This window comes from Nothobranchius furzeri, chromosome 12 (genome assembly GCF_043380555.1).
Source record: "Nothobranchius furzeri strain GRZ-AD chromosome 12, NfurGRZ-RIMD1, whole genome shotgun sequence".
Classification (NCBI taxonomy): Eukaryota; Metazoa; Chordata; class Actinopteri; order Cyprinodontiformes; family Nothobranchiidae; genus Nothobranchius; species Nothobranchius furzeri.
In genome coordinates, this window is record NC_091752.1 from 55,837,220 (window position 1) to 55,864,197 (window position 26,978).

A 26,978-nucleotide genomic window follows, 5' to 3' on the forward strand; every position below is an offset into this window, starting at 1 on the left:
CAACTTTACCTGATAGTAAGCTAACTTTAGGCAAACCAGCAGCACAACAAATATTTTCAAATAAGACTCACAAACCTGAGTCAACACCAGTCTCATCAAAGCTAGGGTTCTGTCGCGGTACTTTTGGTCTAAAAAACGTCCTTATGTCCATCTTCACTCATGCGTTTCAGGCAGAGAGTGTAGAAGAAGCCGGCTGCTGAAGGGCTTCTTCTTCGGTGGTGGAGGCTCAGGCAGGCTGTATACAAACTACTGCCAGCTGCTCCCTCTCTGTTGGACTTTGGTACTGCATGTTACTTCCACGTTCGAGATCCGGGGCTTTTCATAAAAGATTCGGGGCTTGAGCCCAAGTAGCCGGGCCTAACGCCGCCCCTGATATCATATATAGGAGAGACACACTAGATATTTGAGAAGTGAAACTAAGTTTATAGAATTCACAGAAAAAGTGCAATAATTGTTTCAACAAAATTAGGTCAGTGCATAAATTTGGGCACCACAAAAAAGAAATGAACTCGGTATTTAATAGATCCTCCTTTTGCAGAAATGACAGCCTCTAAACCCTTCCTATAGCTTCTAATGAGAGTCTGTATTCTGGTTGAAGGTATTTTGAACAAAACATCTAGTTCATTCACGTTTGATGCTTCCGAGCATGGACAGCTCTCCTTAACTCACACCACATATTATCAATAACGTTAAGTGGTCTCATTTATAAAGCTTGCTCATGCACAAAACGGGGTTGGAAACTTTCCACACAAACTTTGAGATTTATAAAAGAAAAGACATAGCGGAAAATTGTGCGCAACTTTAAGTTGACTAAGGACCTGACTTACGCACATTTTGGAGATGGAGAGCACCTGCAGTGCTGCTGCTGAGAAGGATACAATTATGAACTCCAGCAGCATTATCACTTGTACTGCTTCGTTTCCACACAGAACAAGCAACGCCCCACCCCACCACCCACCCACCCCCCGCGTTGAGGGCAGGATGTGATCCAGAAACACCTGAGCATATTTCTAAGTAGAGTGTGATTTATAAAGCAGAGATTGCCTGAAGCTGTGCATACTCCATGTTTGATAGATCACAAACCTACTTGGCGTAAGTACTTTTTTTTTTGCTGAGCTCAAGTACGGTTTTAGTAAGGATTCTACGCAATGTTTTATAAATGAGACTCCAGTTCTGGGGACTGTGATGGCCATTCCAGAACGTTCTACTTGTTCCTCTGCATGAATACTTTAGTAGATTCTGAGCAGTTTAGGGTGGTTGTCTTGTTGAAAGATCCAGCCCCGGTGCAGCTTCAGCTCTGTCACTGATTCCTCGACATTGGTTACCAGAATCTGCTGCTACTGAGTGGAATCCATGCGTACCTCAACTTTAACAAGATTTCCAGTCCCTGCGCTGGCCACACACCCCACAGCATGATGAAACCACCACCACGTTTTACTGTAGGTAGCAGGTGTTTTCCATGGAATGCTGTGTTCTTTTTCCTCCATGTATAACATCCCTTGTTATGCCCAGATAACTCCATTTTAGTTTCATCAGTCCACAGCACCTCATTCCAGAATGAAGCTAGCTTGTCCAAATGTGCTTTAGCAAACCTCAAGCAGCTCTGTTGGTGCTGTGGGTGGAGAAAAGGCTTCCTCTGCATCACTCTCACATGCAGCATCTCCTTGTGTAAAGTGCACCGAATATTTGAACGATGCACCGTGACTCCATCTGCAGCAAGATGATGTTGTAGGTCTTTGGTGCTGGTCTGTGGGTTGACTCTGGCTCTTCTCACATCCTTTGCTTCTGTTCATCCTAGATTTTTCTTGGTCTGCCACTTTGAGCCTTAACTTGAACTGTGCCAGTGGTCTTCCATTTCCTCAATATGTTCCTAACTGTGGAAACAGACAGCTGCAATCTCTGAGACAGCTTTCTGTAAACTTCCCCTAAGTCAGTGGTAATCACTCCTGGTCCCGGAGAACCAGTCCACCAGCATCTGTTACTCTACTCCAACACACCTAAGCTAGTGGCTGATTCACCTGTTCAGCAGCTTGTCAAGCTCTTCAGAAGCTTGATAATCACCTGCTGATGTAAATCATGTGTGTAGAAGCAGAGTTAAAACAAAAACACGGATACCGGCTCTCCAGGACCAGGAGTGAGTACCGCTGCCCTAAACTATGATGGTGAACAATCTTTGTTTTCAGGTCATGTGAGAGTTGTTTTGAGACAGGAGGAGGGAAACTTACAATTGGCCACCTTAAACCTTAAATACTCTTTCTCATAAATTGATTCACCTGTGTATGGAGGTCAAGGGTCACTAAGCTTACCAAACCAAATTTGAGTTCCATTAATTACTTCTAAAGATTTGGGAATCAATAAAATGACAACCGTGCCCAAATTTAGACACCTGACTAATTTTGTTTAAACAGTTATTGCACACTTTCTGTAAATCCTAAAAACTTAGTTTCACTTCTCAATCACTGTGTCTCCTATATGAGGTATTTAACTGAAAGGTTTTTTTTTTTCGTAACAACCAAAGATTTATAGTATTAAAGGAAAATAATAAAGGTTAACAGCCCAAACCTTCGCCTCCAAGTATGAAGAAAAACCACCAAATGACTCTAGTTGACCTATTAATCACAGCTGGAGCGGAAGGAATGTCCAACGCAGCACAAAACACATGATGCAAGGATGCAGTCTGGTTTCTTCTATGTGCCAATGACCAGAAATCAGCTATTAGATTTACCCTCAGGTGTTCTGAAGATGGTACATATGTAAAACAGAGGAATAATTCACAGTTAACTCTTTGAATAAACTCAGTTTGGAGAAATAGAGATCAGTTGTAATAGATTTAACAAGCTAATAGCAGAGCTAAGACAAAAGCCGATAGCTGCCAACCTAAAACAACTTTAACTTTAACCCTTCCACTGTCCTAATGGGTGACCCCGCGAGGAAAGTTGACCATTGAACAGGGTTGATGGTTTATCCCTTGAGGTCCATGTGTAGGACTGGGCATCGTTTGATTTTGAACAATTCCGATTCCAATTCCTTGTTTTGATTCCGGTTCCTATCGATTCCCGATTCCGATTCTTTCAAGACATGACATGTTTTACATGAGCCAGCTAACCACAGGTCCTACTTGATGAAATAATCTTAACTTCAACATGAATTTTAATCCTATGAACAATAACATCACCTTCATTCAGACAAAAACATGTTTTGGAGAAAAAAAGAAAAAGACTTGCAGCACAACCAGTGTGTTTGTTTCTGACCACAACCAAAGTCTGGAAGAAGCCTCTGGGATGAGAGGCTAAATGTCTCCAACATATCCAGAAACGTCCAGCTGTTTTCAGCTAAAACTCTCAGGATGATCATGTCCAGGATGACTGAGAACTACACCTCCATGCTTCAGCAGCATTCAGTCAGAACAGAAAGTGAAACTTAAATGTAGCTGGCTGCGTCTGACTGCTGACGCTCCGTGTGTGTTTTTATTTCTGCAGTGAGGCAAACTCACCTCACACCGTCCAGAGTTTGTTCTTTAAAGCTTCTATTAAACCCACCGTGTTGACGTATTTAACAAGTTTCCTCTACGCTGCAGGAGTTAAAGTTTACATTACGGAGTAAAGGTTCGGCAGATGCCTTTGTTTATATTTGGCCACTGTGCGCCGGGTGGGGGGAGGGGGGACTCGGTGCTGCACACAGACAGCTGGTGTGATCAGCTCTGAAAAGCGTTGATCACAATTTGCAGATCACGTTTATTTTTCACAGAGATCGGCCGCGGATTCCTCTTCCGTCGGCGTCCTAGGAATCGAAACTAGGAATCGAAATAAAAAACTTTGAACGATTCCGGTAAAAATGAACAGTTGGAACGGTTCCAATTGATGCTCGATGCCCAACCCATGCGGCAGGGGTGAGGAGTGAGCACCACCTCACCCCTGTCATGTGGACCTCAAGGGATAAACCATCAATCCTGCTATATGGTCAACTTTCCTCGCGGGGTCACCCATAAGGACAGTGGCATGGTTAAAGAAATTCGTAACAATTCATGCAAAAACTAATTAATAAACCTGCAGGTTTTGCACATTTACAAAATAAATCAGTGCTTTGGGTGCAGTTTGGGGCATTTCCAGCTTGAATATCTTAATATTCTTGCCAGGATAATAGCCTACTTAAAAACTGATGGTGGTGTAAACATTTTAAATAGTTTTCATGTGAACTGTCTCAACATTTTAGAGAATGGAGCTGTTTAAACACGGCAGCAATCCACCCTGCCTGGACTAGTTCAGTCATTTCTCCAAACTTTAAGTTGTGAAAATGTTCCTGCTCAGAACCGGTTCGTTGTTTCGGACGCTGACTTTACGCCACACAAGGCTCAGAGTTCACTGCTGCAGGTCATAAATGGTGGACCTGTGTGGCTCAGCGAGGGTTGTCAAAGCTTTTCTTTTCTCCACTTTACTCCGTTTCCTCTAAAATGCCCCTCTCTGGTCGGCTCTTTGTGATCTACGTTATGTTCGTTCACACACTTTTACTAAAAGTGATCTAGCAGCTCCACTGGCCAAACAGCCACCCTCCCCCAACAACAACTTCCACATGCAGCTGCCCACGTTCACGTCAAGATAACGGAACATTGCCAGAGTTCGTCTTGAGTGGAAAACTATGGGTTCCTTTTGCTGAAACTCTATCCAGTAAAATTCAGCAGAAGCCTTTGTCCTCCAAACTGCCAGAAAAACTTGGCACCGACATGCTGCAGAGGCACGATGACTTTCACAGAGTCTTTGAGGGAAAAGTTGTTTTAAACTTTTGATCATTTCCACATTTTGTTCCTCCAGAAAACAAGCTCTATAATCTGTCCATGAGGGTCAGCTAGTTTAATTCAAGTTGATGTTCCGCAGAGCGAAACTGGGGCCATTTTTTATTAGATGCTGATTATGATTTAGTTTGACTGACATAAAAAAACAAACTCTTGCAGGAACACCCTTCCCTGCTTGGTTGTAACAAATAAAACATTTCTCATGTTATAGAAAGTATAAGTCAGTTATTTAGGGTTCTTCAGTTTCAGATGTCAGTTTTTGTAACCCTCCCACTGTCTTCATGGGTGACCCCGCCAGGAAAGTTGGCAGGGGTGAGGTGGTGCTCACTCCTCACCCCTGTCACGTGGACCTCAAGGGATAAACCATCAATCCTGCTCAATGGTCAACTTTCCTCACGGGGTCACCCATAAAGACTGTGGAAGGGTTAAAGGTGCGGAACACTTGTTTAATTAATTTTATTTATTTAATTTATTTAATTAATAATACATTTGCAGTGGTCTAACTAGAGACCACTGCAAATGAATTGATTAAACAAGAAAATAAAGTGCCCCTCCCAGGGCTGCCACCTTACTGTGGTGGAGGGGTTTGAGTGTCCCAATGGTTCTAGGAGCTAAGTTCTTTCTTTCTTTCTTTCTTTCTTTCTCTTTCTTTCTTTCTTTCTTTCTTTCTTTCTTTCTTTCTTTCTTTCTTTCTTTCTTTCTTTCTTTCTTTCTTTCTTTCTTTCTTTCTTTCTTTCTTTCTTTCTTTCTTTCTTTCTTTCTGTCTTTATTTTGGTTTATAGCTTTAACATAAAATTTTTCTTTTCAAACAAAACAACAATATTAACAAAGTTGTCTGAGGCTTTAAGCTTCTGGTAGGGTCACCCATGCCGAACAGGTCCTAGGTGAGGGATCAGACAAAGAGCAGCCCAAAGACCCCTCATGAGGAAAAAATAAAGACGAGGGGTCACCGGGGTCCCCCTCTGGAGCTAGACCTGGAAACTGACCACTACCTGGTGGTAAATTGGCTTTAATGGTGGGGGAGGATGCCGGTCGGACCTAGCAGGCCAAAACATATTGTGAGGGTCTGCTGGGAACGTCTGGCGGAGTCTCCTGTCAGAAAGAGGTTCAATTCTTACCTCTGACAGAATTTCGAACACATCCCGAGGGAAGCGGGAGACATTGAGTCTGAGTGGGCCATGTTCCATGATTCCACTGTCAAGGCGGCTGACCAGAGCTGCAGTCACACGGTTATTGATGCCTGTCATGGTGGCAACCCACAAACCTGCTGGTGCACACCAGCAGTTAGGGATGTTGTCAAGCTGAAGAAAGAGTCCGATCTGGTCTTTTTGGACTGTGATCTCCAGCTTTTTCCAGTCAGTCTACAGTCCAACCCTACCTATGGTCACAAGCTTTGGGTGGAGACAGAAAAAACAAGATCACGGATACAAGTGACCGAAATGAGTTTCGTCTGCAGGGTGTCTGGGCTCTCCCTAAGAGAAAGGACGAGAAACTCGGTCATCCGGGAGGGGCTCGCAGTAGATCCGCTGCCCCTCCACATCAAGAGGAGCCAGTTGAGGTGGCTCAGGCATCTGGTTAGGATGCTTCCTGGAAGCCTTCCTGGTGAGCTTTTACAGGGACGACCAACCAGGAGAAGACCCAAAGGAATGCCCAGGAGGTACTATGTTTCTCAGCTGGCCAGGAAATGCCTTGGGAGTGGCTGGAGAGAGGGAATTCTGGGCCTCTCTGCGTAGGTTGCTGCCTTCGACCCTAAAACCGGGATTTAGGTGAATCTTGGGTCCATGAATGTAAAAATTTTAAATTCATGAACAATTCAGTTCAATTCAAATTCAAAAATACTTTACTAATCCCAGAGGAAAATTGATTAATGCGCGTGGTGTTAACACAAACAGGAAATCAACCCATCATACAGCACATGAGTGATTTAAGTAATTGGTGCCACAGTGTTTCAGCCTCTACTGGGACTGTTTTACCCAATATCGTTTCTGAGTTTAGGGTTAAGGTTAAAGAAAGCAGTTTGGAAAATAAAGTAGGCCTACAAGTGAAACAGGAAAAATTTGAATGTGGTGCAAAAATCTATTTATTTCGCCTGAGAGACCATCAGGCTCAGGAACCCTTTCAATTCAATTCAATTTTATTAATATAGCGCCAAATCACGACAAGAGTCATCTCAAGGCACTTCACATAGTAAACATTCCAATTCAGGTCAGTTCATTAAGCCAATCAGAAAAAAAATGTTTCCTATATAAGGAAACCAGCAAATTGCATCAAGTCACTGACTAGTGTCAGTGACTTTACAGCAATCCTCATACTAAGCAAGCATATACCGACTTTATTTTGGCTTCATTAGCTGATTAGAGTGTGACATGTTGAGCCTCGAACATAGGCGAAAAAATTAAAAAACAATAAAAACTGTGTATTTTTAAATCCAGTATGAAATAAGAAATATTTTAAGTAAATGCATCAATGAAAGAAGTACTGACTGTGATGATCTATGAAAATATTGATAAAAAAATATTAGAATTATTCATCCCTTCACTTATATATGTAATTTATCTTTTGCAACAGGGACATTTCCCAACAGGAAGACATTTTCAAAAGTCATACCACCACAAAAGTGGAGACAAACACATTTTCTCCAACTACAGACGTCACAACACACAAGTCAATTTTCAGAAATACTATAAAACAGTATATATTACTAGGTTGGATTGATTCCTGGTCAAAGAAAATATATTAAATGAAAGCCAAAATGGATTTAGAACTAACCACTCGACTTCCATGACACTTATAGAATTAACAGAAGACATATCGGAAGCTATTGACAAAAAGAACCATTTCATAAGTATATTGACCTAAATAAAGCATTCGATACAGTGGATCATGAAAATTCTTGTTGAAAATTTGAGTAAATATGACATCAAATGAATGGCCCTAAAATGGATAACAAGCTATTTAAATGACAGGCAACAAAACAATATGTTCAAATAAAAGGTGTATGTATGCATGTATGTATATATTCTTTGGTGTTTCTGATTTTGTTTTTTTCTCTTTTTTACTTTATAAATATAAACAGTGTTAGCCAACCAGTCCACAAATCACTTTGTTCAAAGTTAATTTACAATTTGACTGTTGTACATTTGTATTAAAGTAATTTTTGTTATAAGGGGAAGATAACCTAAGTTTTTCTTCTTTCTGTCCCCTTTTCATGTTGGTTTTAGTAACCTAGCTTTGTATATTGATTTAATATGAATACATGAAAATAAAATACAGCAAAAAAATATTGAACCTTTCCACTAATTTCTAATTGTCTGAGATTTTGAATGTGAGGTTTTCATCAGCTGTATGCAAGGGCGTAGGAACGAGTTTATTATTGGGGGGTACACATTTTGGAAATCTAACAAATCTGTGATAGGTCAATATTAGGGTTGTCACGGTAAACGGTGTAGCGGTAAACCCCGGTAAAAAAGTTGACAATAATAATAACCATCTTGTTTTAAAAAAAAATTATATTATCTCGGTGGATTACCGTGGCTGCGGTGTAGGCGCGGTGACCCTTACCAGCCACCGTATCATCTGCTGAAGTTGCCGGCGGCACATGCGTGCTTTGTTGTTTACGACCAAAACTTTCTGGAAGCTAAAGCTGAAATAATGGCCAAAGGAGGAGACGGCAGCGCTCAGGACATTTATTATCCCTCAAAGAAGACAAAGTGGGAAGTACGGGCATGTTTTGGATATTTGAAGAATGCCGAGGGACAGTTGATAGAAGACGGCTATCCTGTTTGCAGCACGTGCAGGAAAACGTGTCTGTGAAAGGCAGCAACGCTTCAAATCTCATGACACATCTGCGTGACCATCACCCACAACTCTACAGTCAACGCAAGGCAAGTTAACGTTAGCGTTTTAGCTAAAATGCGTGATCCGAGGATTTGGGTTGAGGGAGAAGGCAACGAGTCGCTATATAAAGCAGCCGCAGCGCCGCTACCTGCATATAAACCGTGTCGCGGACACCCCCATGTTGAAATGACGCTATGCATTATGGGGCTCCCAGCGGTAGATAAGAGTTGGTCTCTCTCCGAGAATAATTATGTATTTAACAATGATTACTGCCTGATGACATTTTCCCAAATCTGCAAAGCTCACTGGAAGGACACAAACTGAGGACAACATTTTCCTGATATAGGGTTTATTACTCAAGTAAGGGTAAAAAAGTATCTGATTAGAAGGGTACTTGAGTACTGAGTATCATCTGATCTAATATTTTTAAAATGATGACATCAAACAGACAAAAAATAAGAAGTTATGGGCAAATATTGGTATTTTAAAGACTAAAGGGGAAATATGTAAACAAATAAACAACATAATTACAAAATAACAAATTTTAGGCAAAATTTAGACACAAACTGAGGATGATATTTTCCCGATATACAGGGTTTATTTAGTTGTCTGAAAATGTAACACGTTTAAAAAAAATAACCGCGATAATACTGAAAACCGTGATAATTTTGGTCACAATAACCGTGAGGTTAAATTTTCACACCGTGACAACCCTAGTCAATATATACACTCACCTAAAGGATTCTTAGAAACACCACACTAATACGGTGTTTGACCCCCTTTGGCCTTCAGAACTGCCTTAATTCTACGTGGCATTGATTCAACAAGTTGCTGAAAGTGTTCTTTAGAAACGTTGGTCCATATTGATAGGACAGCATCTTGCAGTTGATGGAGATTTGTGGGATGCACATCCAGGGCACGAAGCTCCCATTCCACCACATCCAAAAGATGCTCTATCAGGTTGAGATCTGGTGACTGTGGGGGCTGTTGTAGTACAGTGAACTCATTGTCATGTTCAAGAAACCAGTCTGAAATGATTGGAGCTTTATGGCATGGTGCATTATCCTGCTGGAAGTAGCCATCAGAGGATGGGTACATAGTGGTCATGAAGGGATGGACATGGTTAGAAACAATGCTCAGGTGGCCTGTGGCATTTAAACCATGCCCAGTTGGCACTCTCCCCCAAATTCCACTACCTCCGCTCCGCTGCGGTCCGCCCCCGCCTTCCGCAGCCGCTCGCTTCCGAACTCAATTTTTACTGGTATGCGCTCTACAACGGCTCCGCTCCGGTGCGGAGACCTGAGGTGGGCAAACAAGCATGCGCGGGATTTTCAAGATCTTGCGATACAGTCCGCGCAATAAACGCGGAAGTTAGATCCAAACACCCATTGTGTGGGAGAAGCATCAGCATGAACTGTTTAATCTGCCCATCATTTGTGTAGAGAGATCAGCAGTGTTTGGATCAACAAAGTGTGACTACTTTGACAGTGGAAACTGTATTTATGGCTTATTTTTGTGCATTTAAAGTTCAACCGCCATTGATAGTTGTTAAAAGTTGTTAAACCTGTGCATATGAAACCAAAAACGCCTTTTGTTTATCGATTTATTGTGAAAAACGGAAGTTGTGCTTGCTCCTTTTCCTGTTGGGCGGTGGTGATTTCTGTCCATTGACTGCGGAGGTGCTCCGGCGTCCGGCGAAAATAGGATCGATTCTATTTTTGCCGGACGCCGGAACAGAGGGCGGCGCACGGCGCCGCACTGCCGGAGCACGGCCGCAGTAGTGGAATTGCTCTGATTGACTACAACGGGACCGATTTTGCTCCGGCGTTCGTGTCGGAGCGGAGCGGAGGTAGTGGAATTTGGGGGTAAGGGACCTAAAATGTACCAAGAAAACTTCCCCCACACCATTACACCACCACCACCAGCCTGCACAGTGGTAACAAGGCATGATGGATCCATGTTCCCATTCTGTTTACGCCAAATTCTGACTCCAACATTTGAATGTCTCAACAGAAATCAAGACTCATCAGACCAGGCAACATTTCTCCATTCTTCAACTGTCCCATTTTGGTGAACTGGTGGTAATTGTAGCCTCTTTTTCCTATTTGTAGTGGAGGTGAGTGGTACCCCGTGGGGTCTTCTGCTGTTGTACCCCATTCACCTCAAGCGTGTGCGTGTTGTGGCTTCACAAAAGCTTTGCTGCATTCCTTTGTGGTAACGAGTGGTTATTTCAGTAAAGTTGCTCTTCTATCAGCTTGAATCAGTCGGCACATTCGCCTCTGACCTCTAGCATCAACAAGGCATTTTCGCCCACAGGACTCCTGCATACTGGGTGTTTTTCCCTTTTCACACCTTTCTTTATCAACCCTAGAAATGGTTGTGGGGGAAAATCCCAGTAACTGAGCAGATTATGAAATACTCAGACCAGCCCATCTGGCACCAACAACCATGCCACGCTCAAAATTGCTTAAAGCAGCTTTCTTTCCCATTATGACATTCAGTTTGGAGTTCAGGAGGTTGTCTTGACCAGGACAACACCCCTTAATGCACTGAAGAAACTGTCATGTGATTGGTTGATTAGATAATTGCATTAAGGAGAAGTTGAACAGGTGTTCCTAATAATCCTTTAGGTGAGTGTAGAACAGCCTCACTGAAAAAAAATTTATTTAATGATTATTTCTGATTCTAATGGGTCACTCCGAGTGTTTCATGCAGGCTGAACATGAAAATAGTCTCCTACAGCCATCTCCTGCATTAGCTTCTGATAGAAAATAGACGGTGAAACTCTAAGATATGAAAAGCCTGACAGATGTGACTCAGGGCGTAAGGCAAAGCCCAGAAAGACAAGAAAATAACTTTTATAGCCCAGTTCACTAACATTTTTTTTCTTCTTTTGATCGGGGACCCATGAGCCAACCAGAAGGGGAGGAGACTGGCTCCCCATTAGCCAGATCCAGTTTGATTACCTGTCAACGTGGATGTTTTATTAAAAAAAGCTGTTTTTGTGTCAGTATGGTTTTATTTTTATTTAATAATATGAATGTAGGATATGTGGGTAGAGATGTGTAAACAGATTTAATACAAGACTAAAGCTGTGAAAATTGAGTCTTAATTGATCTGACTCTCATCAGAATATTTTAAACAACATCAGCCAACAATGCTGACCAACAATCTGAAAAATCTGTTTGCTTCTGACAGAATGAAAAAAGAAATAACAATTCACTCACAACAACAGCTGTAACTACATTATTATTCAGATGGCCAAAAGAAAAAAACAGTGGCCAAAATTGCAGACTAAATGCACCAGAATGCAGGGTTTAACACTTGTTTTTTCAAATATTTCTAAGGAAGCGTGTACAGAATTTATTTTATTCTTAAGCCGTACTGCCCAGCCCTACTTGTTATGGGATTACATAAATGTAACTGTGTTCACTTATTATCACATTCAAATCTTCCTCTCATCAGCCACCTAAAACCATCCCACTCACTGTAGCACCTACCTGCACCTCAGCAGGTCTGGTTCTCCCTGTCTCACCTTCTTATCATTTTGCTGCTGAACTTCATCTGATCTCTTATATGAACAAAGTGACAAGAATAAGGTTTAAAAATAAAATTTGATGAGAATGTCACAAACAAGCAACAGTCACACTTACAAACGCCATTTTTAAGTGGAGATTCTACTTATTTCCTGTCAAACGGTTTTTGTCTGTTACTGTAAAATTCGCCATTTTTTATTGACTAGTTGTGTTGTTTAATCCTCCCACTGTGCTAATGGGTGACCCCATGAGGAAAGTTGACCATTGAGCAGAATTGATGGTTCATCCCTTGAGGTCCATGTGGCAGGGGTGAGGAGTGAGTACCACCTCACCCCTGCCACATGGACCTCAAGGGATAAACCATTGATCCTGCTCAATGGTCAACTTTGCTCACAGGGTCACCCATTAGGACAGTGGGAGGGTTAATGTTTAATGCTGCCTAGCAAGATGTTTACAGTAGTCAACCAGTCTAACGTTTGACCAAAAATACAATTATCCTCTTGGACAAAATTATTACCAACTCACATTTCCTTTCTTTCTTTTTTTGCGCATGAGAAAGAACTCGTTGAGCTGCTGTCGTCTCATCTCTGACACCTGTGTCCGTGCCCCGGCTCTGACTCCTGCTTCACTCAGCCAGCCTGTCTGACTCCCTGAGGGGAGGGGCTGTTTAGGTGAGAAATCTGCAGTGTCTTTCAAAATAAAAGCTTGCGAGTCAAATATTTCAAAATCTATTTTTTTTTTCATCTCCATGTTATTGGGGGGACAAATATGTGTTTGCCCAATATTGGAGAGGACTAGGGCTGGGGCAAACGATTATTTTTAAAATGATTATTCTGACGATTATTTTATCGAATAGTCGACTATTCTAATGACTATTTAGACAGTTAATCTAATGATTATTTTTCTATTGCACAGTTAATAAAAACCAAAAAATCTCTAATAAATTTCTCAAAAAATTTATAAATTGTTACTGTAAGAGAATAAACACTACAGGCCTTCCATTTTGTACAACTCTGCTTTTATTGTGTTGCGGTTGGTTATGTTCTGGTGACATGTAGAACTTGGGAGTGCAGGCTGCTGCCTGCGAGGTGGTTGGAGACAGAATGTCTCCATGCTGCTTTGTTTTGGTCACTTATGAGCGTGAGGCGAGTGGTGCTACAACCCTTCCTGGGGAGTTTGGCTCGTGTGTAAAAAGGAAGGGACAATAACACGGGATTTAAAAGTTAAAATGATGATCAGGTTTACTTACAACTACAACAAAAATCATAAATCTTTCCATCCACAGGTTGGGAATAATAAAACTAATCCTGCCTGTGGGGAATTAAAACAAAAGTACAAATAAGTAGGGATGTCCCACTGGGCAAAGATTACTGGGTTCTGGACCAAAAGAAGAATCTCCAAAGGTCCAAACTCTAAACTGGGCGGTTAAACCAAACTCGAGGTGATATTTTAAACTAAACCGAAAACCCACAACCCTCTAAATGTAATAAAAGGGAGATCTGCGCCACAAAAAAGATGAACTCTAAACCAAAATGTAACAGCAAGAAGCTGTTAGCGAAAATGCTAACAGTATCTTTACCAACATTAAGTTCAAGTTACCGAGTTTAAATAAACCAAAATACCCAGCAGCAAACAGACCAGCACAGAGAGACTGCTACCACCAAAACAGCTCTCCTAATGTCTGAAAGAATCTCCTTTATGAAGGGAGAAACACTCCCGGTGACGTTCTACATCTGCGATAGAGACGGAGCAGCGCATCTGACCCCGGAAGTTGTTGTCCGTTGCCGGGAGACGAAGGCGGGCAAAACAGGAAAGGAATCTAGTAGCGGACGGACATTGTTCTGGGTCTTCGGTATTTGGCGGAGATGTTAGTGAAGGCGGAGAAGAGGGCGAGCTAGAGAAAAAACAGGCAGATTCCACCACTGTTTACAATATTATCATATCATATTCTAATTCTTCGGGTTTGACTCGTGTCTAAAGAGATAATGTCTAGTTGTGATCTGAGGAGAGTGGTCCGACTAGTTCTAGAAGAAAGAAAGACAGCAGGAAAACTAAACTAAAAGACTGAAATTATTATCAAAAGAAGGGGATGAAAAATATCAGACATACACTCATTTAGTGCTGCTGGGGTTCTGCCCTCATGAGAAAATTACTACGCAGTATTTTCTCCAAAGGACTATGCCATCTACGCCCTGAAGCGTAGACAATAGGCATATTGATATCAGCGCCAGCAGGGACTCCATGTCCCGTGATCCTTTGCAGCTGGCAGCAGCTTGATGATGTCATCACGCAATGCCAAGTCTGACCGGCTGCTACAGAGACCGCCCGCTGGACGAGTCTATAAAGCCGAGGCGCAGAGCGGAACTACTCCTCTTTTCCGTCCAGTTCATCTGGTGTAAGAAGACCCCCCCCCCCCCCCCCCCCCCGGCCTCTGCTCCTACCGATCCGGACAGCGCGTGCATGAGGCCTAGCTGCTGAGATCAACAGATCAATGCCATCTGACCTGCTCAGCCCCGGACACAGAGGGATGCCTTGTGTTCGTTCATGCAAGAATTTTTTTTTCCTATTTTCTCTCTCTTTCTCTCCCGCTTCTCTAATAGTCCGAAACAAGCGGTCGACCACGTGACTGCTTTAAAATAACAGACGGTCTCTCTCTTCCGTACCAAAAGCGCCGACGGACATCTCGAAGTAAGCTCCGTTTCTTTATTGTTTAATATCTAAGTTTGTTTATGCTGTGGCCAGGCTGACAGACTGTTTAGATATGTAATTTGCCTTTATGACTGATCTGTTGTTTTTTTCTTGATCCTTGTGAAGCTATTTGAAGTGTTTTGATTAAGTTTCCTTTGAACGTTTGCTCACACCGTCAAATACGCGTCTGATCACTGATCGTGCGTGTTTGGGAAGACAAGCTAAAATCACACACACACACAGTTCGATCCTTGGTTCAGCCAAACAAAGGATCCGCCATTTTTTTTTCAAAACTCCCTCCAGTTTGGTAATCAGCTATCTCTGCCTGATCACATCACCATCTTCCCCACCGGTCTGATTAGGTTGTTACTTCACATTATCATTCCATGGTTTCATTGCTTGTTGTTTGTTTGATAAAATCAGTTGGTTGAAATTGATTGGCTAGCGCTTTGAAGGAGCTAAGGTGATTGTATTAGTCAATAAATGTTATTGCCAATTAAGTTTTGTCTCAAGTGAATTTGTCTGTGTTGGATAGAATATGACCGCTGCTCGTTAAAAGAATTTTACGAACTTTAGACAGATTGATAGAGGTTTGGATTCATTTTTCCCCTGTAAGAAGAGGTGGTGCCCCGAGGCATATCCACGGATATCCTAATTACGTAATAAATTGGTAAATATTTCCATATTTACGAATTTTATTGATGAATCCAACGAGTAAGTAAAGCTTACACATTATTTGTTGGCTAATAACCACAACAGTGCTTACACGAATTTACAAAATAATTTTAAAAATGATCATAAAACATGGAAAAAAACTGGTTACAGTGTATGATGTGTTGAACGTGCATTAAAAAATGAAGCTGCACAAAAAGACAACATTACCTAGAAATATTCTTTAATTGTTCCCTTTTTGTTCTAAATGTTTTAAAATCAACAAGGTGAAATTTCATGTTAGGATAAAGGTGAAGTTGCTAAAATTCTGACTTTAAAAAAATAAAAGACAAAATAAATTCCACCTTTAAAAAATCTGTGTCAAAGTGTCAAGTTTCAATATAATTTCTGACAGAAACATTTAGAGGTGACAGAAGTAAAAATATGGTCTTTACCTGAAGGAGGTCATCACTCAGGACCTCGGTTTTCTCTGCCCTGTTGATAAAAACACAGAAAACATCAGACAATGATGAAAACATGTCTTCAACACATGAATCACACACACACACCTGTCTTTCAGTGTGTGTTTGCTGTGTTTTCTCACAGCTCAAAATGAGTTCAACTCTTTTTTTAGTCACAGATTTCTCATATTTTAGTGTTACACATAATCCCGGTGGATTATACTTTAAACACTTACTTGTTTTATATTTGACAGATTTATGCAGCCACATTGTCTGATTCGATAAAGATTCTTTAGCATGCTAGCAGCGGGGAAACAGCAGATGATACACACCATTACATCATTGTGGTAGGGTATCCACAGAGACAGAGATGAGCATTAATCCTGAAATGTTGTGCACCATTTGTGCACACTTACTCAACATGTTCACACAAATGGCCACTTGGAACCTGTCAGATTCCTCCACCCTGTCTGAAAGCACTCTTCTCCCTGACTCAGCTACACCGTGTTTGTTATGGCAACAGGTGTGTGTGTGTGTGTGTGTGTGTGTGTGTGTGTGTGTGTGTGTGTGTGTGTGTGTGTGTGTGTGTGTGTGTGTGTGTGTGATATTGAGAGCTGCTAAGTTGCTATGAGGTTTGTTGATGTCAGGCATAATTTGGACATTTGTTGTGGCATTGGCAGAAAAGTTCTGGACTTCAAAATTTCCAGTGAAAGTGTCAAAATGTCTAAAATCATCACAAGAGCATTTGAGGTTAACAGAGTAAGTTTGCTTGCTGTTTAACATTTTTTATCAATAAGCACCAAGATGTTTGGTATCAGGCACAACTTCCCACAGATCTCGGTCTCAGCAGCAGCAAAAGCCCACACTGAGAAGCTGAACCTCACAGGGATCAATTACCCACATTCAGACAGGAGTTATACCGCAATGCAATTTTCATGTTACATCTTACACACACAGTAAATAAAGACTGACCTCATTCAGGACTCAAATATCCTCACTCTTGTTTTTTTTTTTTTCTGCCTGATTTGGCACAAAAAATAAGCAAAGATCTTCTTCAGGCTGACAAGAATAGGTTTTCCTAATTTTGTAGTTTTTAATGCAAATTGATGAATTAAGCAGACCAGCACAGAGGACCAGGAAGTGGTACGACAGGCTAGGATCAGATATTATGCCAACATTGTGGAATCAAATTCTCATGACCCATGCACTCTTTTTAAGGTAATTGATTCAGTACTGGAAACTGCAACTTCTGCCTCCAGGTCCACAGCTGCGATGGCCGGGACATGTGAGGATTTTGTTCACTACTTTGTGGACAAGATAGCGATGATTCGGGCTGCTATTGTAGGCCGTACTCCTGTTTTTGTGGAGCCTATGCCACTTAGGGCAAACCTGCCCGTCTTCCAGACTATATCTATGACAGAGCTAGAGGAACTCATTTCTAAGCAAAAACCTTCTGGTTCCCCTTATGATGCTCTTCCACCAAGGATGCTTAAGGAGGCTTTTTCTGTTCTGGCCCCTTATATACTGTTTATCTTAAATACCAGTCTGGCCTATAGAGCTCCGGACCCCACGTGACTCTCAGTTAGTAGATGCCATATTGGCAGGTAAAAGAATCTAAACACAGATGTAAACATGAACGTGAACGGGATCGGCTTGGATTTTACTTCGTCGGAGTTTACTTCACTCTTTAAAACCGAAGAAATCGTTTCATATAGTCAGGAATTAAATAGACTAAACATCTCCGACCCTTACCGTGACTCAGGGATACGTTTTAAAAATGCCAGAAGCTGTCGGAGCGGACTTCTTACCGGACCTGGCCGGTGAACCCCTTGGGATTCCCCCGGAGGAGTTGGCTCAGGTGGCTGGGGAGGGGGAAGTCTGGGCCTCTCAACGCTACATGCCCCCGCAACCCGACTCCGGATACGCGGATGAAAATGGATGGACAAATAACAGATTTACACGTAAGTAGTTTAAATAGAGTGCTGTGCTGTTTGAATGTATAAACTGAACGCCAAGAGAAATCACTAGTTTGATTGTTTTCCGTGAATAAAATAAATATGTCAGGCAGGAGCGTCTCAGGATCTGTCTGAGATCTGACTCGGTGAGACAGATAATAGCAATCCAAAGTGCTTTTTATGTGTGATCTGACAACTGATCAACCATTGCTTAAAAATTAAATACAGCTTAGCCGGTTAATTGCTGTGATAAATGGTAAATGGTAAATGGCCTGTATTTGATATAGCACCTTCTAGAGTCCTGGAACCCCCCAAGGCGCTTTACAGCACAATCAGTCATTTATCATAAAACACGTAGACGGCAGCACGCAGAACTCACGAGGAAACGTTTTAAGTGACGTTTACTTGTTGCTATGAGTAATAAGACAGAAAAAGCCACGCCAAAATAAGTTTACGAAGCCCACTAAGAATCGTAATAAAAGCATTTAAAATAAATACCATACACAGTTGAGGAAATGTTGGTTTTAGTACCTGATAGGAAGTGGTCGCTGCATAAGCGAAATCCTTTACTCTCTGGATCCCACAGCTTCATTTCAGCCCGGTCACTAGCACGTTTTATTACAATGATCCAACGTTTGCGGCGCTCCGGATCTTGGGGAATCCTGTAGATGGCTCATTCCTTATGTCGTCCGCTTCTGTTCTTCATCCTGGGGCACAACAGGAATCTACCATATTTCCTGTCTGATTGAGTTTTCTGACAATAACAAATAGACCAGCTGTGGGCTTCTGCGTGCCAATATGGCGCCGTTTCGATTTGAACTGTTGCATGCCGGGAGAAGTGACGTCAACTCCCGGAGCTCTATATTTACAGCTGGTTGCATTTTTAGACACTAACGAACTCTGGGAGATCTTTCAGTCAGGGTTCAGAGGAGGTCACCGTACCGAGACTGCACTTTGACGGGGGGGATGCTGTCATTCTTTTGATGTTAGATTTGTCTGTGGCCTTTGACACGGTCAATCATGACATACTTTTGGATCGGCTACAACATTGGGCGGGAATTACCGGTGCAGCCCTACAATGGCTACACTCCTACTTATCAGACAGAAGCTTTTGTGTCAGTATAGGTGAAACCTCCTCGACCTGGAAGGGACTCAAGTGGGGTGTGCCACAAGGGTCTGTACTGGGTCCACTTCTTACTACTACTTACTACCGTTGGGGAATCTTCTTCGGCGGTTCTGCATGCGTTTTCATTTTTATGCTGACGACTGTCAGATCAGGGGTGGACCGTTAAAGCGCCCGAGCGCCAATGGCGCTAAATTTTCTCGTCGGGCGGTAAATACATGACGACTTACCGCCCGGGTGGCGCCCAAGCCTTATTTGTCATTTACACACCGGCTTTCGCCTACATCATGGCCCCGCCCTGTAGGAAGCTGCCGTTTTCGTTTCGCGCACGTGAACCTGCGCGCCTCTAGCCACCTACTGCACTTGTACGATTCGTGCACGTACTGCGCGATTAGTTATAGTCACGTGAACTATAAGTTCACTATTAAAGACGAAGTGGAACCACGCTAGAAACACACAAGCACGCAGGGAGATGCCGCCGCCACAGGGATTGGATTTCTTGATGAAATCTCTGGCAAAACGCTTTAAAACTGGTGAGGAGAAGCGAGACAGTTCGAAACGGTATGAAGCAGAGAAGCGTGTGCGTAGGTGAAATGATTCGTGGCGGTTTAAAGAAGACGGGAGGTGCAGAGAATGGCTGTGTTCGAGTTGAGCTGCGCATCGCCTGGAAAACAGACGGAAGCAGCAGGGGGAGTGGCTGAAAGCCGGCGTTTCGCCGGGGACACACCGGCCGCGGAAGCGCCCGAAGCGCATCGCTCACGAAGTCCGGCCGCTGCTCGCTGCTCCTCAGTTCAGATCAGACGCGCCCCATTCGAGGCGCGCCTCGGCTCCGCTGTGGTTTTTCTTTTAACTACCCGGTGTCCTCAATTTCCTCAGCTCTTTTCCTCTACGTGTGTGTGTGTGTGTGTGTGTGTGTGTGTGTGTGTGTGTGTGTGTGTGTGTGTGTGTGTGTGTGTGTGTGTGTGTGTGTGTGTGTGTGTGTGTGTGTGTGTGTGTGTGTGTGTGTGTGTGTGTGTGAGGGAGAGAGACTATGGTGTGAACCAGTTGTTTCTGCCAGTTGAATCTCTTGGATTTGTAGCTCGGGGGTGACGATGGATGAAGATATCGCGTGAGCATTCACACTTGTTCAATTTTCAATTTTAATTCTGGTGCCTGTTAGCAGCTGAAACACATCCTCACGTGCTTGTGGATATCATATATTCTATATGAAAACATGACTGTAATAATAAGTAAAGGTTAGCAGCTGTAGCTTCAGTGTGCTCATAGGAAACGTGACAAAAGAAAACAAAACGCATTTCTCTTTATGGCCTATATTGTTGTCATCATCAACATAACATGATTTACAGAATACATGTGACCAACTAACGTTTCATGTTCTACCACCGGATGTTTGGATCAAAATGTGAACCAATCAGATCTTAGATCAGGTGAGAGCCAGGCGTTTCCCGTCATCCTCTAGGTTTTGCAGCTGAGGGAGAGCAACTGCAGCGCCTTGCTCCAAAATCTGCGGCCGCCTTGATCTCACGAGGTTATCGTTGCCTACGTATGCATGACGTCAGAGCAAGTCAGCGTCAAGTCGGACACAAAACCGGCATGCACTGCTCGCCGATCACCGCTGGTCTAATCTGCACAGAACTGGCTCATTTCGAACACAGCCAATGGCTCGAGTACAGCAAAGCGGAGTTGGTGATGTACTGCGTTGTATGCCGGAAGTATGCGACGACAAAATCGTGTTTTGTTGAGGGAACAAACAAATTCAAACTTGAATACGTTATTATGTTTGTGAATGTGTACAAAATAAAGGTTTATTACATTTAAAACGGTTCAGTTGTTATTTTGACTCGTTTTGGCGGCTGACCAGCGGGGCCGGTAGATTCTTGGCGGGGCCGGTAAATATTCAGAGTTACCGGCCCGGCTGGCCGGTTGGTTTTGAAGTTAATGTCCACCCCTGTCAGATCTACCTCCCCCTTCAGCGGGGGGTCGATGGATCAATATCAAAGCTTGTAGATGCCTTCGAGGATGTGCGCTCCTGGATGGCTACAAACTTTTTACATTTGAATGACGCCAAGACTGAAGTAATTGTACTTAGCCCTGGCATGTCTACACGCCCATGCGATGCTGTGAATCTGGGCCCTTTAGCATCCAACATGAAGACCATCATCAGAAATTTGGGAGTGCAACTGGACTCAGCCCTAAAATTTGACACACAAATCAACCAGGTTGTGCGATCGTGTTTTTTTTTTTACTTACGCCGACTAGCCAGAATTAAGCCCCTGCTGTCCAGAGTACATCTAGAGACACAAATGCTTTTGTTCTTTCAAGGCTCGACTACTGCAATGCACTGTATGCCGGCCTTAGTCAGGGTGCGGTAGCACGCTTGCAGTTAGTTCAAAACTCAGCCGCTAGGTTCGTGACAGGCACTAGGCGCAGGGAGCATATCACCCCTGTGTTGGCATCCCTTCATTGGCTGCCTGTACAATACAGGGCAAAATTCAAGGTCTTGGTGCTGGCATACAGGGCCTTACATAGAACTGCTCCAGCATATCTTGGGAACCTTTTGCATAGGCATGCCCCCTCGCGGGCACTTCGCTCGGCCGGCAGGGAGCTGTTGATCGTTCCACGCACTAAGTGCAGGTCACGGGGGGACCGTGCGTTCTCTGTGTTCGCGCCTGCACTTTGGAACCAGTTGCCTTTGGTGGTGCGTCAGTCACCCTCATTGGGGATTTTTAAGGCTCGCCTTAAGACCCATTTTTTTGTCAAGGCTTTTCAGGTTTAGCAAATTTTACCCAGTTTCGATGCCCCGGCCTCTTAATCTTTTTCTGGATTTTATTTTTTGCTTTTACTCTCCTCTTTTAATTGATTTTATGCTGGTTTTACGATTGTTATATTTCATTCTGATGGTTTTATGTTTTTATTGTGTTGTGTTCAGCACCTTGGGCGTCTGCATTGGTCGCAGAAGGGGCTTTATAAATAAATGAAATGAAATGAAAATGAAAATATTCTCACCTGGATACGATTTTTGTTTTGTTTGTTCAAAGCCAAAATAGCAGTATGAGGGTGCGACATAATGAAAGAGGGATATGTAATGGTTCTCGCTCACTTTGAGGTAATGAAAACGCTGCGTGTTTGAACAGAGATGCACCACTAGAAACTGCTGATGACCAGTTTTCTCCTGATTATGGAGCAGGTGATATGATATTACATCATAACAGATTTATGCAAACTGATATCTGCCAAAGATAGCAGATTTTATCTGTAGGATGCATCTGTCAGGAAGACTGGGAACAGAGCATGTATAGAACTTGTTTCCACTCTGACTATTTTAGATGTGACACACTCTAAGCTTAATAGGGAGCCTAACGCCCATCTACTTCCAGACCACTTCCTAACCCTGGAAAAACGAAAAAATGTATGCAAGACAACAGGGATAAAAACGCTATTTTCTAATTCTGCTTGTTTTGTGCCATGGATTTCACATATGATGTCCGTGAATTTTAAAGGCACATTTTGATACAAAGAAAGAACGAGCTTATTTTCGAACCGGGGGGGGGGGTATTTTAGGTTTTGTGTGAAAATAAGTCCAGGACTACAAATGCGCTTCATGAAAGTGATGTCGTCGAACCAGACATGGAGAAAACTGTGGAAAAAGGGCTGTAAGTTGAGCAAACTTCCCGCAGGAGGAAAGAGCCACCATAAATCTGGTCATTTGGTTGGTAGAAATGATGTTAGGGGAGAGGAGATTAAGTGGTGATGTCACATATGCGACGTGCCGATTTCTAGTGTGTAGTCATGTTAATTACAAACTTTTACAAGCTGATAAATCTGAAAGTACACCCATCATTACTTTTCATTTAAATTGCAGTCCAACATATGTGTGATCCATGGCGTAAGGCAAAGGGGATTAGAAAAGAGCATTTTTAGCCGCGTTGACTTGCATTCATATTTTCGTTCTTCCACTAACCCATGAGCTGACCGGAAGGGGAGGGGACTTAGGCTCCCTATCATAGCTGAGTCATGAAAATAAATGTATTGATGTGTTTATTTGATGATTTTCTCAAGCTTTGTTCCACTAAAATGGCTTTACTGACAATCGTGTTAAAGGACCGCTGTGGTGATGTGTTAGCATACCAGCACCTGTTAGCATCAGTGATTTGTTGATTTCTTGCTTCAAATATCAAGTTAGTGTTACATAAATGTTGTTTATAGTTGCAAATATATCTTTTTTTGATGGTTTTCAGCAAATTTCTACCTCAGAAATCCTGCTGACAATAAAGAACAATTAATCTCTAAAACATTAGCTGAAGTGCTTCCTGAGCGTCTGGCCGAGCTTAGCCTGATCCTCCAATGGATCAGTTCAGTCCCGAGAGGCAGCAGTTTGCCTGAAGGCAGTTAGATGCTGCAATCAAATGTCAAGAGAGCATGGGTACCAACACATATAATGAAAGTATCTCCACTCAAAACATAAAAAAAGACAAGAGACAATTATGTGGCATAAATATACAAATAAACACAAACTTGAAAACAATGTGCCCAATAACAATTTTCATTTCCCTTCTGTTAGCAAACCCGAATTCATGGTATGTTTGAAGTAGAACAAAAATAAAGAAGGTGTCAGGACTCAGGTATCTCCCGGCTGACCTTTGGACCACAACTCCCGACATGCTCCTCGTGGGGAGCTCCCAGCGTGCTCCTCGCGGGGATTCCCTCCACGTCACAGCCAAGCAAGGCTATATATGGAAGACGCCGTGACCGGCTTCTCATCTCAGTCATCGTTTCTTCCTCACCGAGATACGACCAGAGAAATAATAAAACTGATAAACGTCTCACCTTGTTCGTCTCCTTCATCCAGTCTGATCAGCCTGACAGGATGACTGAGATCCGAGTAGATTCGACGGAGATCGATCGTCTCCGCCACGAGAACGTGCAGCTGCGTTCCATGGTAGATCAGCTCAACACCAAGGTGAACTCCTTGTCCGACCACACCCTGCGTCTATCCACGGCTCTCACGGCTCTCCAACAACAGGCAAACGATCAGCAGCAACAGATCGCTGCACTCCAGCAGCCAACCCGCTCTGCTCCTAGGGAGGAGCCCCACTTCAGCCTGCCGGAGAGGTGGAACGGGGAGACGGGGAGCCCCGATGGTCTGCTCGCCACGCTGGACATGCAGTTCGAGTGCCAACCTGGACGCTACCCATCTGCGCGCTCCCGAGTGGCGCTTCTCACCTCCCTGCTCTCCGGACGCGCCGCGGAGTGGGCTGCTGCGCTTTACAATTCCAAATCCCCTGCCTGCAACGACTATGCTGCGTTTGTGTCCGCTCTCCAGAAGACCTTTGTTCCCCCCAGCAGCGAAGTGGGAGCAGAGACACGCCTTCTCAAACTCCGCCAGCGAGAACGCTCGGTGTGCGCGTATGCGTCGGAGTTTCGCACCATCTCCGCCAAGCTGCAGTGCAATGACTCCGCTCTGAGGGCCGCCTTCCTGGAGGGGCTGGCACCCTACATCCGTGATGAGTTGGCGGGAAGGGAGCTGCCTCAGACCCTGGATGAGGTGGTTGATCTGGCGCTGCGCATCGACCAGCGGGTTCTGGTTCGACCCAAGTTATCCACGCGTCCACCCAGGACGCCGGTGCCTCGCCCTCGTTCACCCACGCCAGCTCCTGTACCCATGCTGGCGGAGGAGCCCATGCAGCTCGGCCACCTTCCCCCCGAGGAGAGACAACGACGGTGGCGCAAGGGCCTCTGTGCCTACTGTGGCTCTCCCGACCACCGACGCCTGGACTGCCCGCTACGATCGGGAAACGGGGGGCCCCACTGAGTATTGGGGTCGCTCAGTCTGGGTCTTCTTCTACCCCTGTCGCTACTAAACGTCTCCTTATTCCTGTCACCCTCCTCCATGGTGAGGCCTCACTCCACGTAAACGCATTGGTGGACTCGGGGGCCGCGGACAATTTCATGGACCTAGATCTGGCAAAACGCCTACGGATCCCCCTACAACCCCTGGAGAGAGTTATACCAGTGACCTCGGTGGACGGTAGGCCTCTCCAACCCTACCCAGTCCGAGACCGAACCCAGTCACTCCGTATGATCACCCAAGGCCACCAGGAGACCCTCCATTTCCTGGTCATCTCTGCTCCCTCTTCCCCTCTAATCCTGGGGTTCCCCTGGCTCCGTCTCCACGACCCTCATATTTCCTGGTCCCAGAACCGCCTGTTGGGCTGGGGGACCTCGTGCCAGACCCACCTCGTTCCTCCTCCATCCTCGGCGGGTCTTCCGGACGGGGGCCCCGGCTCCACACCGCCCCACCTGCCGCTGCCCTATCGGGACCTGGCCGCGGTGTTCGACAAGCGGCGCGCCACCTCCCTGCCACCTCACCGGCAATATGATATGGAGATCAAGCTGCTACCCGGAACCAGTCCTCCCCGCGGGCGCCTTTTCTCTCTCGCGCCTCCCGAGACCAAAGCGATGGAAGAATACATCGCCCAGGCCCTCCAGCAGGGGTTCATCCGACCCTCCTCCTCTCCGGGTGCCGCTGGCTTCTTCTTCGTGAAGAAAAAGGAAGGCGATCTTCGCCCCTGCATAGACTATCGGGGTCTGAACAAGATCACGGTCAAGGACCGCCATCCTCTGCCGCTCCTCACTACCGCTCTGGATGCCATCTCCCAGGCACGGATCTTTACGAAACTGGATCTCCGGAGCGCCTACAATCTGGTCCGTATACAGGCCGGGGATGAGTGGAAGACCGCGTTCATAACACCCACCGGCCACTGGGAGTACCTGGTTATGCCCTTCGGACTATGCAATAGCCCTGCTGTCTTCCAACGTCTCATTAATGATGTCCTCCGCGACATGCTGGGACGGTGGGTGTTCGCCTATCTGGACGATATACTGATCTACTCCAAATCCGAGGCCGAACACATCCATCATGTTCGCGCCGTCCTGACCCGGCTCCTGGACCACAACCTGTACTGTAAACCCGAGAAATGCTCCTTCCATCAGCAGTCCATATCCTTCCTGGGCTACATGATCTCGGACGAAGGGATAACCATGGACCCTCAGAAAATCCAGGCGGTGAAGGACTGGCCCTTGCCAACCAGCCTGAAACAACTGCAGAGTTTTCTGGGTTTCTGCAACTTTTACCGCTGTTTTATAAAGAACTATAGCACCCTCGTAGCCCCTCTCACCTCTCTCACTCGACCAGGCTCCCCTGGCCAGCTGTTTCGTCTAACTCCCGACGCCATTCGGGCCTTCCGCCACCTGGTCACCCGCTTTACCTCGGCCCCGATCCTCCGCCATCCAGATCCTGCAGTTCACTTTGTGGTCGAGGTCGACGCCTCTGACGTCGGCGCCGGCGCCATCCTGTCTCAAGGCGGGCCCGACGACAGGCTCCATCCCTGCGCCTACTTCTCCAGGAAGTTTTCCACCACCCAGCAGAAGTACGGTGTGGGCGACCGTGAGTTACTGGCCATAAAATGGGCATTGGAGGAATGGAGGCAGTGGCTTCTGGGCACCACTCGGCCTTTCACGATCTGGACTGACCATCAGAACCTGACCCACATTAAATCTGCCAAGCAGCTTAACCCTCGCCAGGCTCGCTGGGCCCTCTTCTTTGAACCCTACGACTTCCATCTCGCCTACCGCCCGGGAGCCAAGAACCAGAAGGCGGACGCCCTCTCCCGCCAATTCACCCACTCCACGCCCTCGTCCGAGCCAGCGCCAATCCTCCCGGAACACCGCTTCCTGGGCCAACTGAGGTGGCCGTTGGAGGAAGCTATCCAGAATGCCCTCCGGGACGACCCCGCGCCTCCAGAGACCCCCGCGGGTCGCCTCTATGTCCCCACGGCCTGTCGCAGCGAGGCGTTGTCCTGGGCCCACTCATCACGCCTGTCTGGCCACGCTGGTTTCTCCAGAACTCTTAAATTCCTCCAGCGAGCCCTCTGGTGG

At 44.8% G+C, this 26,978-nt stretch overlaps 1 protein-coding gene across 5 annotated transcripts in view; it reads right to left on the reverse strand.

The window, feature by feature from the left end:
* arhgap17b (Rho GTPase activating protein 17b) overlaps positions 1-26,978 on the reverse strand; it is a 55,982-nt gene that overhangs the window by 23,284 nt on the left and 5,720 nt on the right. The window contains exons 2-3 of one of the 5 annotated variants that reach the window (XM_054750542.2): positions 18,449-18,624; positions 15,957-15,996 (exon numbers count right to left, since the gene is read on the reverse strand). In XM_054750542.2, coding sequence (XP_054606517.1) covers positions 15,957-15,996; positions 18,449-18,471 — 63 coding nt within the window. In that variant the 5' untranslated portion in view covers positions 18,472-18,624. Of the gene's footprint in view, positions 1-12,687; positions 13,096-15,956; positions 15,997-18,448; positions 18,625-26,978 lie in introns of those variants that run through there. The other 4 variants (XM_015945670.3, XM_054750539.2, XM_054750543.2 and 1 more) reach the window with 4 other exon arrangements.